The sequence below is a fragment of the Rhamphochromis longiceps genome, linkage group LG5 (genome assembly GCF_057381845.1).
Source record: "Rhamphochromis longiceps isolate RC_006_pf linkage group LG5, R_longiceps_female_GT1.1, whole genome shotgun sequence".
Taxonomy (NCBI): Eukaryota; Metazoa; Chordata; class Actinopteri; order Cichliformes; family Cichlidae; genus Rhamphochromis; species Rhamphochromis longiceps.
Window position 1 is genome coordinate 20,672,957 of NC_140561.1, and position 14,774 is coordinate 20,687,730.

At 41.0% G+C, this 14,774-nt stretch overlaps 1 protein-coding gene across 1 annotated transcript; it reads right to left on the reverse strand.

Moving 5' to 3' along the window:
- Positions 1-2,993: 2,993 nt before the first annotated feature.
- Positions 2,994-11,354, reverse strand: gata2b (GATA binding protein 2b). Its single transcript, XM_085407928.1, has 6 exons — positions 11,201-11,354; positions 10,530-10,956; positions 9,375-9,962; positions 7,528-7,673; positions 4,854-4,979; positions 2,994-4,031 (listed from the first exon to the last, which is right to left on the reverse strand). The coding sequence occupies exons 2-6, from the start codon at positions 10,753-10,755 to the stop codon at positions 3,750-3,752; spliced, it is 1,368 nt and encodes a 455-aa protein (XP_085264054.1). The 5' UTR covers positions 10,756-10,956; positions 11,201-11,354; the 3' UTR covers positions 2,994-3,749.
- Between the last annotated feature and the right edge of the window lie 3,420 nt (positions 11,355-14,774).

The following is a 14,774-nucleotide window of genomic DNA, read 5'->3' on the forward strand; positions in this document are numbered from 1 at the left end:
CTCAATTATGTAATTTTTTAAGCTGTATTTGTGGCTTAGTCATCTAAAGCAGATCTCAGGTTATTTGGATTGGTTTCTATAATGTCTGTGTGCAACTAAAACCCAGTAACAGCTTTAAAAGATAAACATTTTTGATTAAAAAAAACAATTATTTGAAAAATATGTAAATTGTATTCGTCTTACATCACTGCTATATTAGCAACAGTCTGTCAAGAGTGTATTTCGTAAGAGTGTTATCGAATGAGCAGATGCAACTGGTTAAGTAACGATGGGAACATATGGCTCAGCCAGCTCCATTTCTGTCAACAGCACTAATCTCCACTGCCAAGTAAAGTAACCTGTTTATTAGAAAGTGCTGCTTCATGACAACAAAGGCTAGAGGGGTAACTCAAGCACAGTGAAACTGTACCATTGCATTTTACTGCAAATGCCAGCTTGTAAAGATGGAGAGCGTCAAAGAGGTCAGTGGGTGGGTTGGTTACACCATGACATGCTGCATGTCCAGGTCAGACAGTGGGTTTTTTATTTTTGGTTTTACTCTCCCGAGAGCAGTCAAAACAATCTGTAACCACTACAGCAGCACATTATAACCAAGTTTAAACTATTATTAATATTTAAATACGTTAGCAAGATAACAGCATGCACAAACAAACATTTGGAGCCAGCTGAATAATTTGGTTTCCCCTTCCTTTTTAGTGTCTGCCATGCTGAAATTATTCACACACTGCCATTTGGTGCTGAGCAATTAGTGTAGGGTGGAGGACCTGGGTTTGAATCCACTGGATGGCTGAGACTACATGTATGTGGAATGTGTATATTCTCTGTTTGCTAGCACTCCGGCTTTCTCCAACAGGCTGATGTTATATGCCAGGTTAATTGGTTTATTGATTATTCTAAATTGGCAGCAGGTGCAATGATGAGAGAATGACGTCTGTCTCTATGTGTGAGCCCACCTGTGATTGACTGGTGACCTGTTCACAGTGTACCCTGCCTGTGCCCTATGGCAACTGAAATCATTATTAAAATTGATGAATGTACAGTTGGTGTTTGGTGGTTTTATCAGAGATTTTTCACAGGGAAGGAGCATTTGGTTGTGGATTTTTTGGGGTTGAGCATGCTTGGGACTGCTTGGGTTTAGTACCTGGAATTGGCAACATATCATTGCTCACAGCTAGAACACCATTGTGAAAGGACCGGTTCACATCAGGTGTAGGCAGAATTCGAGGAGGGAAGAATGAATAAAACAATACTGATACTCTCATTAAAACAGAAGATGCTCTAACTGAATTCCTCTGCCAATACTGAAAAGCAAATAAGAGAAACTAATATATTGATGTAGATGTACTAACATCACAATGCAGTTTGATTGCTTTTTTTTTCCTTATTTGGAGTAATTTCTCTTGTTCAGTTACAAGTAGGGATGGGTACCGGTGTGCGGTGCCATTATGGCACCGGTTCTGACATAAACGGTAGAAACCAGACCGTAAAGCAGCGCACATTTCGATGCTTTATTTCGGTGCTTTATTTCGGTGCTTTTTTTTCCTGAGATGTCACACACTTTGGATTCTAGCCAATCATTTTACCTTTGCAAGCGTAGTAGGCGGGCCCAGGTACGTACGTTCTTTTAGAGCAGAGCCAGAGATTAAAAACGCCCAAGGCGAAGCGGTCAAAGTCTGGCTGTACTTCACAGCAAAAGATGCAAACTCAGCAGCCTGCAACAAGTGCTTTAAGGTGATACTGTGCAAAGGAGGTAACTCCTAAAATATGATGAAACACCTGGCGACATATAGCATTTTGTTAAAAGCTGAGAAATGCGCCGTATTTGATAGCTTGCTGCGAGACCTCACACCGAGCACATCTACTGCGAGTGTAGTGCCTGTTATCGGACCTGGAGTTAGCAACATCCCCCAAAAACCCGAAGAGTAGAGTCCTAGCCCCTAGCCCTGCCAGTGTAGCAGAAATGATGAGGATGATGATGCAGCAGCAGCCGTTCTTCTCTGCGTGAGTAGCTTAATGTTGTTCGTGTGTAATTTACATTGAGTAGGTTAACCACGTTATTACATTAATGCACGTAAGGTGAACTAGCAAACACCGTCGTAGTTACATGGCTGTCTTCTTGTTTGATGGCAGATACTCCCTTCACCCTGGCCAAAAAGGCTAAAATGACCAAAGAAAAAGTGGGAAACAGTTAAACATGAGAGCTTTTTGGACAAAGTTTGTGTTTTTTCCTTTGTTTAAGCACTGCTTCCAGCCAAGAGTGATGCCATATATGCCCTATAGCTGCAGAAAAGGCTAACATTGTTATCTTTTTACAAAAAAACAGCTGAACATGAGAGGTTTTTGGACCAATTTTGTGTTCTCCATTCTTTAAGCACCGGTTTGAGCACCATTTGAGCACCGGCATCGTTTCAAAAGTACCGATTTGGTACTGGTATCGGATAAAACCTAAATGATACCCATCCCTAGTTACAAGGATATCTTTAAATCTAATTGAGTATTGTATTTGTGACATATGAGCACACTGAGAAGAAACATAAACAATAAAGACAATAAAACACACCTTCCAGCAAAGAGGAATGGGATGAAACAACTTCTTTGGTATAAAAGGATTTGTGGATTTATTTTTTATTTAAGAATAAGTTTATAAATTAATATCATGACGGAAATAAGTGTCTTTAGTCACAACTCCTAGTTTTATATATATATTTTTTATTTTTTTTTATCGCTAACAGTATGCAACGACCACCCGATTTTGTGCTGTCTTACTCTGGGTGGTGTAAGATGAATATGATACAGGTTATTCTAAACACTGAAACATCAACATCAGTGTTGGAGGACCTTATGAAGGTAAAATCTCATGCTCCACTGAGGAACAAGAACACAGAAAGGATGCAGATCACCTGATGTACACATGTCTGTACCTGTGATTTGGACTGATGGAACTTTCATGAGGCGAAAGCTTATTTATGTGAATTTTTCGTATGTATTGCCCTCTCAGAGACTTTTATGTTTGATATTGACTGACAAAGAAAAAAACAGATAATGACCATGATTTTTTTATTTCTTAAGAGTATAAATGTTGACCTGCTCAGACAAAGCGCTTCAGCTAAAAATATATTTATAACTGGGATAACAGTATCCGTATTATGATTCAGGTAATATAGTCCAAAAGAAAGAAAGAAAATAAATTATCTGAATAACAATATTACTTATAATAACAATAATTATAATAAACAGTGTCAAATTAGAATTCATAAACTTTTTCTGTTTGCTTGTTTCTTTTGTGAAAATTCCCATAAAATCGTCCATGAGAAAAAAATCCAGCATATATTCTTTTAAAGTTGCGAAGGGGATCTCTCTTTCTGGGGCACCCCCCTTTTAGTCGCACATATTTACAATATTCACAGTAACTACGAACCTGTTCCGCACACGTTAAACTGCACTCAGGCCGTCAGCGGGAGCACAGGTTTGAGGTGCAATGACATTTTTGTGTTTACATGTCTGTGCCTGACTGAGAGGAAGCAGATTCGTTTTCCATCAAAATTGGTACCTATAGATAAGCAGTAAAAGGTCCTTGACCCTCATCGCACATCTTTTCTCCGACCCACCACTGGCATCATCAGTCGAGATGAAGACACACAAACCGGGTGCCTGTAACACTGTACACACAGTCCTCTAGTTTAGACCCTCATCCCACTTCATGTAACCATCTCAGATTCTTGTAGGCAACTCTACACCACCTCCCCCTCTCACCCCATCGCCGTTACCATGTTGGAGTGGTATGGGTGGCTGAATGACGAGTGTATCGGGGTGGGCGTAGGCAGCATGTGTCCAGTGTGGCTAAAAGGTGGCAAGTGGCCCATGGTCATGTGACCGAGAGAGGCGGCGCTGAAGTGAGCGCTCTTGTCGTGCAAGCTTTTTGAAAACTCCTCGTAGCTGTCGCTGGGCCGCTTGCTCTTTTTGGACTTGTTGGACATTTTGCGGTTGCGTGTCTGTATTCCTTCCTTCTTCATGGTCAGAGGCCGGTTCACCTGCACAGAGAAAGTTTGGTGAAGAGGTGAATAATGAGGTTAAAGTTAGGTGCTGGAGCTCACACCTAGAAGTATTAAATGTTTGTGAAAATAGCAAAATATATTTCAAAAGTCAAAAATCAATTATGCATTAATCCATTCCTTCTTGCTTGTCCTGTCTGTAGCCGTTGGTTCCCACTGCAGTGTAAACCTTGTAAAGCTAGTTTTGTATTTACTGGACTATAATTTTTCATCAAAATATAAATCAATATATGTCAAATCAAAGAGGACTAAATTGTCCAGCTGTTGAGGACAGTTTTCAGCTGCTAATTAATACACAATGCACTCCAGGGACTGGTCACAGCAACAGCATCATGAATCATGCATGGTGGATTAACTACAATAAACTGTAATGCACATGCATGGCATCAAGTAGCAGCACCACTCAGTGCAATTCACTAACTACAAGTTATAAACACTGTCAGTTTTTAAAAGAGAAATATGCACATCCACAACCACAGAGTCCTTTTTTTATACCTTGAGCTTTAATGCTATTCATATGGAGGCTGGGCTGGTGGCAGTCCCACTATATAACAGTCCCACCATTGTGACTCTCAAGGGGATTACGCCTACCATGGAAACAATAAAGCACAAAGAAAGAAAACACCAACGAATGCAACAGTGTCTGAGAGTAAAACAACCCTTTGTCTCTCTCTCTCCCCCTTTCCTCTCTGTCCTCTCCCTCTCTTTTCTGCCTCTCCTATCACTCAGCAATCAGGGTAAACTGCCCGCTCACTTCCCGTCTACTGGACCCCAAACTGGGGATCGAGGATAAAAACTTACATTGTGCAGTTTATAGTAGAGGCCGCAGGCGTTGCACACCGGGTCCCCATTCGCATTACGCCTCCAGAGTGTGGTGGTGGTCGTCTGACAGTTAGCACAACAGGTGCCTGCTCGTCTGGCTGCAGACTGGAAGAATAAATATCAAGCTCTGATTAGAGCACAGGAAAATAAGGCATGTATGCAGAAATCTAGAATAGACTTAACTTTCTAATCCAGTGATTTATACTGTTTTGTGACATTAAGGTCGCAACTGTTGACTCACAAAATTTGTTTTTATTGGACCATAAGAAAAAATAATAATAATCAAATTGTGGAGAATGCTCATGTTGTGTTCCCATGAGCATGTGTGACATTTTCAAATGCTTTGTTTTCAGTCCAGTGACATTTAATGATGACATTCGCTAACATGGAAGAATAAGAAAAACACAAGCTGGCAGTGACCGGGCTTAAAATCAGTGGCTCTTTGTGACCTTTACTAATAAAATTATGATTGATCACTAATTGTTATTATAAGAAAACAAATGTTTTGGTGACTAATAGTGGCAGCTCTGTTTAACTGATGTTAGCTAGCTCCTCAGTGTATTCACAGTTGATATAAAATGTATTATTATGATGTCATGTGGGAAATAGATTTTGATAGAGTATTGTGGTAACATCAGTGACTTCAAATTATGTTTATGCCCCGTTTTTAAAAAGATAAATAAATAAATTAAAAAGCCAAATGAATCTGGGGTCATACGTCACACCTGATTGCGTCATGCTTTTAGGTGAATCCTTTTTTCACTGAACACCATCATGACTCTAAATGTTCCAGTTATTGGTACTTCACTAAAAATTAAGTGTGACGTCGACACGTCGTTCAAGCATTTTTCCAGCTTTTTTCTTTTTCTTTTTTTTTCTGTGAACAGAGTGAAAGTAAGCGTACCCGGGGTGCACTGTGGCACACATCAACAGTTAAGCTTTGCCCCTTCTCCTTTTGTTTAATTTTTTTTTAATGAAATGTATTTGCTTTCCTTTCTGTGTTGTGGACGGAAAACCTGACCACTAGAAAGTGAGGTCTAAGCTTGCTAGCTAGTTAGGAGGCCGCAGGAGGAAGCTGGCACTGGCCCGCCGCTTTATCTGGACCGGTCAGATATCCGGATAGGAAACAACTGGAAGGCTTCTGAATACAAGACGCATTCGGAGCTCTGCGAGCCCGGGCCGACGTATACGGAAAGCATGCGTGATATATGATCGTATATGCATTTATTCTGCACTTAATGGCTTCGGGATTTCTTTTAAATATTATTATTTTTAGATAAAGCAGAGAATGAATCCTTTGCTATTATCCATCTCTGCTGAAAGGATTTAATTCGGGAAGTGACAGCCTTCAGCGCGCGTCAGCCCGTCTGATCAATGCAGGTTTTTCTCTGGCCGATTCACGTTTATATTTACAAGATTATTAAGACAAGACCTTCTCTTGTTTTGTGCTTGGTCTTAATTATTAGCCTTTCCTCATCTTCTTTACCATCTTTCCTTCGGTGCCAAGGTGTTTTGCGATGCTTGTATTTCGTCGTCCCTCCCGTAGCCAGTGGGATTTAAATATTACTTCTACAGAACGCTATTCTCATTAGAATAAATTACACTTTGACATGTTTAACTATCAGTTCCCTCGGGGGCTCCTAATGTATTGATCCGCTGTGCCTTTGGTCCGAGCTTTTTAAAGCGCTCTCCACAAATCCTGGTGTAAAGTGTGGTGGCCCACACAGCTACACAGCTGCCTCCTACTGCAGCTGACAAACTGTAAACACAGCAGCTGAGCAGCTGCAGGTGGTTCCACGAATGCATTTCAGGTACAAAGATATAATTAATTATTTATTATTATTTCATTTTAATACTCTGCAGCCAAAAGCTGACGCTGAAAAAAATACAAAAAGCTGGAAAGTAGCATTTTTGTTGCTTCTTTCCTTAAAATTAGATTTCACCATAACTGTGACTTATCTTGTGTTAACTGTGTTAAACAATTGCTAGATGAATTCACAGTAATCAGTGGGATGGGTGTGACATAAAGTTGGAGCTGAACGCTGACCTACTTCTCTGTGAAGCGGTTCATAATAGGAAATATATGTTGCTGATGATTCAGTTCTTTATTGTCCCTTTAAAACAATTTGTCTGACAAACAGCTTTGTTTTGCTTTGTTTACTTACACACACACACACACACACACACACACACACACACACACACACACACACACACACACACACATGCACACACACGCACACACATAATCTTTACTAAATCCCAGTCACCATACAAATTGTCAAAATATCAGCACAGCATATAGCAGCATTATGACCCATACAGTGTCAGCGAGGCTCCGAGTTGTTTTGATGGATAGTAATGATGGCCCTGCTATCGATGACAGTATCAGAAGTAGCTGTAATAATGATAACAAAACAATTCAGAGAGATCCACTCTGCGAACAGTCTGAGCTAAAGGAGCAAGAGGTGAGTGAGAAACACAATTCCTGGAAACTGATTGGGAAAATATAACTTTCCTGGAATTGTACCTCATTCCCCTCACCCTTCACCTTACACTCTTTTATTTACTACCCTGCACAATGCATACACACAAACACACACACATGCATGCATAGCCATTCAATTCCATATAAAGAGAGCAATGGACTCACCAGCCTGCGTTTAGGCTTGATCAGTGGTCTGTTCTGGCCATTCATCTTGTGGTACAGCCCACAGGCGTTGCACAGGTAGTGTCCGGTGCTGTCACGTCTCCACAGAGGTGTAGAGGTAGCTCCACAGTTTACACACTCACGGCCATCTGAAGGAGAACACACATGGACATTTGTAAAAACTGCCACCTAATTTAGAGCTTAGCCTGCGGGCTGTATTTATTCTTGGTGTTGATGTGTGCAAGTGTGCGCGGACATGTTTCATTTAGGTGGCAAGGTTGATGTGGCAGCTCTCCCAGCAGTTGTAATTCACACTGACAAACAACTTATTTTAAGCCCATTAAAGGTAAAATAATCTGCTTTTGTATCAAGTGATGGTTTATTTAGAGAAGAAATTAATATCTAAATGTGTTATACTAGACAATGAAGTGACTCTTTCAGAATTTACACTATCAGATGCACAAAGGAGCCAAAAGCTGACTTTATTGTTCATCTCTGCTTCATACTCAATTTCCAAGGCTTCAACATCAAGTCTTATTTTTCTTCTAAAATAAGTCTTGACATAAAACACCTGTAACGCTACATTAAATACATTTAATTATTTTCAAGTACTTAAAAAAAATGCCATATAAGTATGTTGTTGTCAAAGAAATACACTTGTAGCCAGTTAGGATTTCATACATCATAAGAATAATAATTAATAAAAAGATAGTTTGGGTTTCCCTGGACTTTGTCTCTGGTAACAAGTTGGTCAAACACAATCAGGCTTGAAGCTGATCTGTTATCAAATAACAATCAGGACAATGTATTAATGTCTTATGTAACAGAGAAGCGACTCTTAGCCTAAATACTGAGGTTTTTGGCTCCGTGCGCCTGCGGATCATCCTTTCACACCTCTGGGCTGGATCCAGTTCACTGTTCGCGCGGCCAGCTCAGGCAATTACAAAGTCACGCTCAACAAAGGAGATTTATCAAAGTGGCTCTGTGCTGGAGATCTGTGGAGTGTATATGCTCCGGTCTGTAACATCATTCCCTCCGAGAAAACGCTAATAAAAAAATGTATTTAGTAGTTGTTTTTCTACTTGTGTTTCACAAATGTGAAAAATTAATGAGGCAATCAGCACAGCGTGCACATAACAACTGACTGGCTGTGTTTAGTGTAAATTGCGGAGGAACTCAGTGCAGAATTAGGACGTAATTCATAAACAGACATTTTTTTAATATATTAAACTGATTTATGCTCTTATAATGTGGATGACAGTAAAAGACCTGGGAAAATAAACGTCCTAAAACGGCGTCTAGTTAAGGTTGTATTCTCTTGGTAAATGGTGCTCCTGTAAATATTTAAAATTATTTTTATTTAATTTTATTTAATAGCAGCTATTGTGTTGGTGGTGATTCTAACTGTGGCATTTAAAAACTACTCTAGGTTTAATAAACAATTGGCTTGTATTTTTTTACTGACTGGCCATAATTACCGAGAGTGAAAAATCAGTTTATTATTATTAACAAATTGCGTGAATTTAAAGGAGGTTAAAAATCGCCAAAGCCAAACGAGTTACGCAAACCAAGATTTCTGCTTCCTAAGTAAAAAAGCCCAAACAGCAGGGCGCCACAGATCGTTTTAAAAACGCATACATCGCGGTGGTTTGTGATTTCCCTAGAGTTAAACATTCTTTAGGTTTAGTTTAGGCTGGTAAAAAAAAATTAAACTGAACCGCTTAAACAGCAGTCCTGCAATAAGATCGTTACATAAACCATAGACAGACTTTACATACAGGTTCTGGCTTTGTATTTTCACATTTACTTTGTTTTATGTGTGTATTTAAATGTGTGTGAGCTGGACTCACCGGTGCAGGACCGTGTCTTGCCTTTGTTCTTGGTAGTGAAACTGGATGAGCCCAGCAGGCTGCCCGGGTGGAACAGGCTGCTGCCGTACTCGTGGGCCGCTGGGAAAGAGTAGGGAGCGTACGTCGGTATGGGGTGGTGGGTGGTGGGGGTCTGGGCGTTCATGGAGGCCAGGCTGCTTCTCAGCGGACTGGAGCCCTCCATCTTCATGCCCTCTGGCAGAGACACTTGGTATTTGATAGATTCCTTCTCGTCGATTCTGGTAGTGGACGACGGAGATGCAGCCCCTGGATCCGGCGACACGTCTTTGGGTGGCGTAGGAGGGAAAGTGTACAGATGAGTGCCGGAGTGGGACGGCGGCGTTAAAGAGGATGCTGAGACCGTGTTTGAACTGCTGCTGCACGGGTAAACGGCGGAGAGAGCGCCGGGGGACGCAGAGCCAGGGTGGTGCAGGCTGGGCTTACTGAAGGGGCTCACGGCCCAGGCGTTGTGGTGGTGAGCCGAGAGGGCAGGTTTCCCTCCGTCAAGCCACGAAATCCCCGGGCTGTGAAGGAGATGAGGCCGACAGACCTGAGTCCCCGTCAGACGAGCTGTGAAGCAGAAGCAAACTTGTTATTGTGGAGCCGATTCCGACTGTGGCGGCTGCAGGTTTAGAGGCAGAAATAGCAAAGACTTGTTGATACACAGGCCTGTTAAACACGTTAATAAAGTAGCATAATATATTTGTAACAGAAATGACAACAGTATGCTCTGAACTATGCGTGCGTAAAAGCAGGTTAGGACCGCACTGTAAAAAACTTCTAATCTAATAAAATGAATAAAAAACAAATAAACCATCCAGACTGTGAAATACAAACATTTGGGTCAATGTAAAATGCCCCAGTTTATAAGAATCATAAGCCTGCGAGTTATTTATAGGCAACATAAAATAGAAAATAAATTAACAGACGTTTTCACAACAACCTGCAGGTACATTTCAGGTTAACTACTGCCTTTTTAATGCCGTGACAAACATCAACTCAGCGCACATGTAGAAATGTGTTTTCTCTTCTGTTTCTGATAGACTCCCGATAAGCCAGCTGTTCCTGAGTTTCTGTGTTTATTGTGTTCGTTATTGTGTTCGTTGAAGTTGCACGCCTGCGTTAACTCCATCTTACCGTGCGCCTGGCTGTAGGACACTCTGGCCCTGGCAGGGTTGGGGTAGTATGGGTTTCCTTGTGAGTCCAGGTGATTAAAGAAAACATCCACCTCATCCGGAGGCAGGAGCTGCGCCGTGGGCTCCATGTAGTTGTGCCCCAGGCCGGGATGGTGAGAGTCTGGGTGTTGTCCGTTCAGCACGGCGTGGGGATGCACCCAACGGGGCTGATCGGCAGCCACGTCCATCTCTGTGACTCTCTGTAGCGCCTTCACAAAGTCAAACGATATCCAGGTAGGAAGGGGACAGAATACCCCTGAAATATCTCTCCTTCACGAGGTTTTCACTCTCGTCCACTCACAGCACAGAACTGGAGCTTTGGCTTTCGTCCCTCCCTAACTCAGCTCCTCTCCTCTCCTGAACATTCAGTCGAGTTTGACACTGGAAACCTGCAACAAGTAAACATCACAGGTTAATATTTAAAAAGCAGAGGTATTGTGCAGGCTTGTAGGCATCGGTGCACTAAATGCAGATCGTATGGATGAATCTGGTGCACTAATGATGCAGCGGTAGCAAAAAACAAAAACAACACACCAAAAAAACCTCAAAACACACATCATTCAACACATCATTCTTTATACCCATCAACGGGCTAATATTCTGCTGTGCGACAATAAGGTAAACATATCTTACCTTTGACAATATTTTATCTACAGTATCCGGTCGGGTGATTCCTCTTTGGAAAACGGCTGTCTGTCCGCGTTTGCTGCTGCAGGTCCTCTACAGTTTACGATTGTGTTTGTCAGAGTAAACTCTGTCCACTGGGACTTAAAGCAACACGTATAACTGTGGCTGACAGCGCGGGGCCTGGCTTGTTAAGCTCATAGGCGGAGTCTCCAATAAAGCTTGGACCCAGCCAATTGAAAACTACCTCCGCAAAACCTCAGAGGCAGCGCCTGCGCCCAGAAAATCACGGAGACATTTCTGTAATATTCCTGCAGACATTGTCTGGCTGCTTGAGGCCAGGCGTGTGCAACTTTTATTGAATTTTAGGTCCCACGCTGTTTAAAATTCGCCAAAAATACATTTTTAAAATGTTTAGTGCATTTAGAATCAGTGTGAAATATAAAGCTCCCCCCAAGCCTACAGCATTTCAGCTAAGAGATCAGCTTCAACAAATCAGTATTTCTTGTTCGAGTGTGTCAGTCTGTTGCCGCATCTTATTTTGCAGGCGGTTTATTACATGAGACAGCTCCATATACAGCGAGCTCGCTGCTGTTTAATTAATAAAGGTGGGCTGATCATTTTCTTTAATGTATACATTAATGTTCCGATGAAGAAGCCATACTGGCAGCGTCGATAATGTTTATTAATCACCTTTTTATGTATCCAGTTATAAAATGAAGGAGTCAGTATTGCATGTCATTTTATTTGTGGTTACACGTTATTATTATTATTTTTTTAAAATATGTTTAATGGTTTGTTTTGCTGTGTGCAAGCTGAAAGCTCTCTCTCTCTCTCCCTCCTCGCTGCTTGATTGACAGACAATAATTGGAGAGGGAGAGCGTGCAGCCCCGGCCGGCAAACGCTGCCGCCTGCTTGACGCCGTCTCCTGACGTCAGTGCATCTTAGTGAAGAAAAAACAGATTCAGCAGGACATGAACTTTTTCCAAGACTGAGAGACCAGCAGAGAGAGGGAGAGATTTATCGGACTGTACTGTAGTCCCAGCGGATGAACTCGAGGAAGGACACTGCAACTGATATTTACACTTTGGGAGCATTAATAATACATCAAGTACATCCTCCTGACCCTGCTGTGATTTCGAAGAACAGGCCAACAACCGCCAATCGAACAGCAAAGATTGGGAAGAGGGCAGATTAAAGATTAGATTCGATTAGATTAAAAAGTTTGACTGTGTAAATGTCCTCATTATTTATTCTTTTTTTTTCAAACGCTCATTAAAGTTGTCTTTTGTGTGCAAACGCACTATCTATCTATCTATCTATCTATCTATCTATCTATCTATCTATCTATCTATCTATCTATCTATCTATCTATCTCTCTCTCTCTCTCTCTCTCTCTCTCTCTCTCTCTCTCTCTCTCTCTCTCTCTATATATATATATATATATATATATATATATATATATATATATATATATATATATATATATATATATATATAAAATTCGTTTTAAGCAGTATTAAGAGGACATCCATAGCATAAAGAAAGCAGAGAATACCAGAGGGACAAGTGAGCAGTATTAGAGCTCATCAGCATGATAATGTGGAAATACACATGCTTTGAGTGTGAGCCCTTTTGATCTGGTCTGGCGATAAAAACCTTATCGGCAGCGAACATCCACTTCCATTTTAGGACTTGACATTAATTCTATCCACCCTTTTATTTACGGCTCTTTTTCTCACACGAGCCCAGGAGAAAGAGAGAGGTCGCTCCCCGATTCAGCTCTGAGAATTTCATTATAGGGCGAAAAAGGAAGTGGTTTCCCCTCATAATAAACGCCGAGCAGACTTACAGAAAATAGAGTAAAATAAAATAAAATAAAAAATTCTAAACGTGTTACACATAAATGCAATGATCTACGCGAAATCACAAATTATTATTATTATTATTATTATTATTATTATTATTATTATTATTATTATTATTTGTTATTGTCGTTGTTGTTGTTGTTGTTTTTACTTGCTGCTTTAATTTTTTTGTTTTTAATTATTTTCAAGTGCCTGTTACATTGATGTGTGCGTGTGAGACTGAAGGAGAGAGAAAGAGAAATCCAATCCTGGTGGGATCCTTGGATCCCCTGATTATAGCCCATCCCGGGGTAATTTTTCATCGGTGCTGGCTAATCTTTGTTCTTTGTGAAGATAATAAATAGCCTAATCGTTATCAGCGAGCTGCTGGAGGTGTCGGGGAGAATGAGGCTGATCGGCCCGGGAAATAGGCTCCAAAGTGCCGCGGAATAAATGGCATTTCTTATCTCTCTCTCCCAGATTATCGCCGCCTTTTCAAACTCGCACAACAAATACATCTAATGCAGCGAATGCATCACTTATACTGGACTAGATCTGTGTGAATGATTGATAGATAAACAGATAGAGAGAAGAGGGGCGGCGGGGGGTGATGTTGGCTATTATTTACAAGTTTAATGTTGTGCATGTGCAAAGTCTTTATTCGGTGCATTTGACAGCATAAATACAGCTTGGCTTCCCATTATTTTTGGGTTATCTGCAGGAGCCATCTGAGGTTCCGGCTCTTTGTTGTGGGATATCTAATTTCTTTCTTCTTGGATTTGACTGCATAAGAGTTAAACAGACGCAGCCGCTCCAAGCAGAGAGAAGAAGAAGAAAAAAAATTGAATAATGTTTTCACGTGTTGGAAATTTTGCAAATGGCAAAAGCAGGCGATAAGCCTCGCAACGGTTTGGTAACAGGGCAGAGATTGATATTTGTTTATTTAATCAGTCATGATCATGGCTGAAATCACGCATGACTCCGTATTGTTTGAAAAAACTCCTGCTCATTTAAATAACAGAATAAAAATGTTTGGTATGTTTGAAGGAAATTAGGCTATTCTGAAATTCTCCCATAGCCCCAAGTTGAAAAGCAAATTTCAACAAAGAGAACGGTTCTACCATCATTTGTCATTTCTGCTATGTCAGGAATTTCGATATAAAGAGAACACTTTTATAAGACAATATGCTGTTGATAAAACTAATCAGGACAAAGCCTGTGGTTCAGGGCTTCATTCAAAGAAAAGGAAAATCAGTGTTCCGTCATGCAGACAAAAAGAATAGGAGGAACCTTTTTTGTTGTTGTTGTACTGTGGATACGTGTGTTCGTGGGGAGTGATCGGTTAATGCAGAAAAAAGGTATTTTCCAATATATACAAACTGGATGCTTAATAACTTGGCAGCTGCAGCAGGCCTGGGTGCTGCTGATGGTCTCCAGGGTAACGCAGATAACAGCGCAGTCATTTTCCATATCGTACAGTCTATTATATTCAAGGATTAGTTCTCCTTCCCGAAAAGGTCAAACAGAAAGTCAAACCAGGCAAGAGCGCTCCTCCTCGCTCCACTCCCCCTACAATGACAGAGCATTTCCCATTTCTCTCCCCCCCCCCCCCCCCCTTTTTTTTTTTTGTTCATATTGCACCAGTGTGAGGGCCTTTGCTCAGATGCTTTGATAGATGCAAGCATCGCGGACAACAAACCTCTTTGCATGTTCCTAATAGCACTAATTCTGGGTTG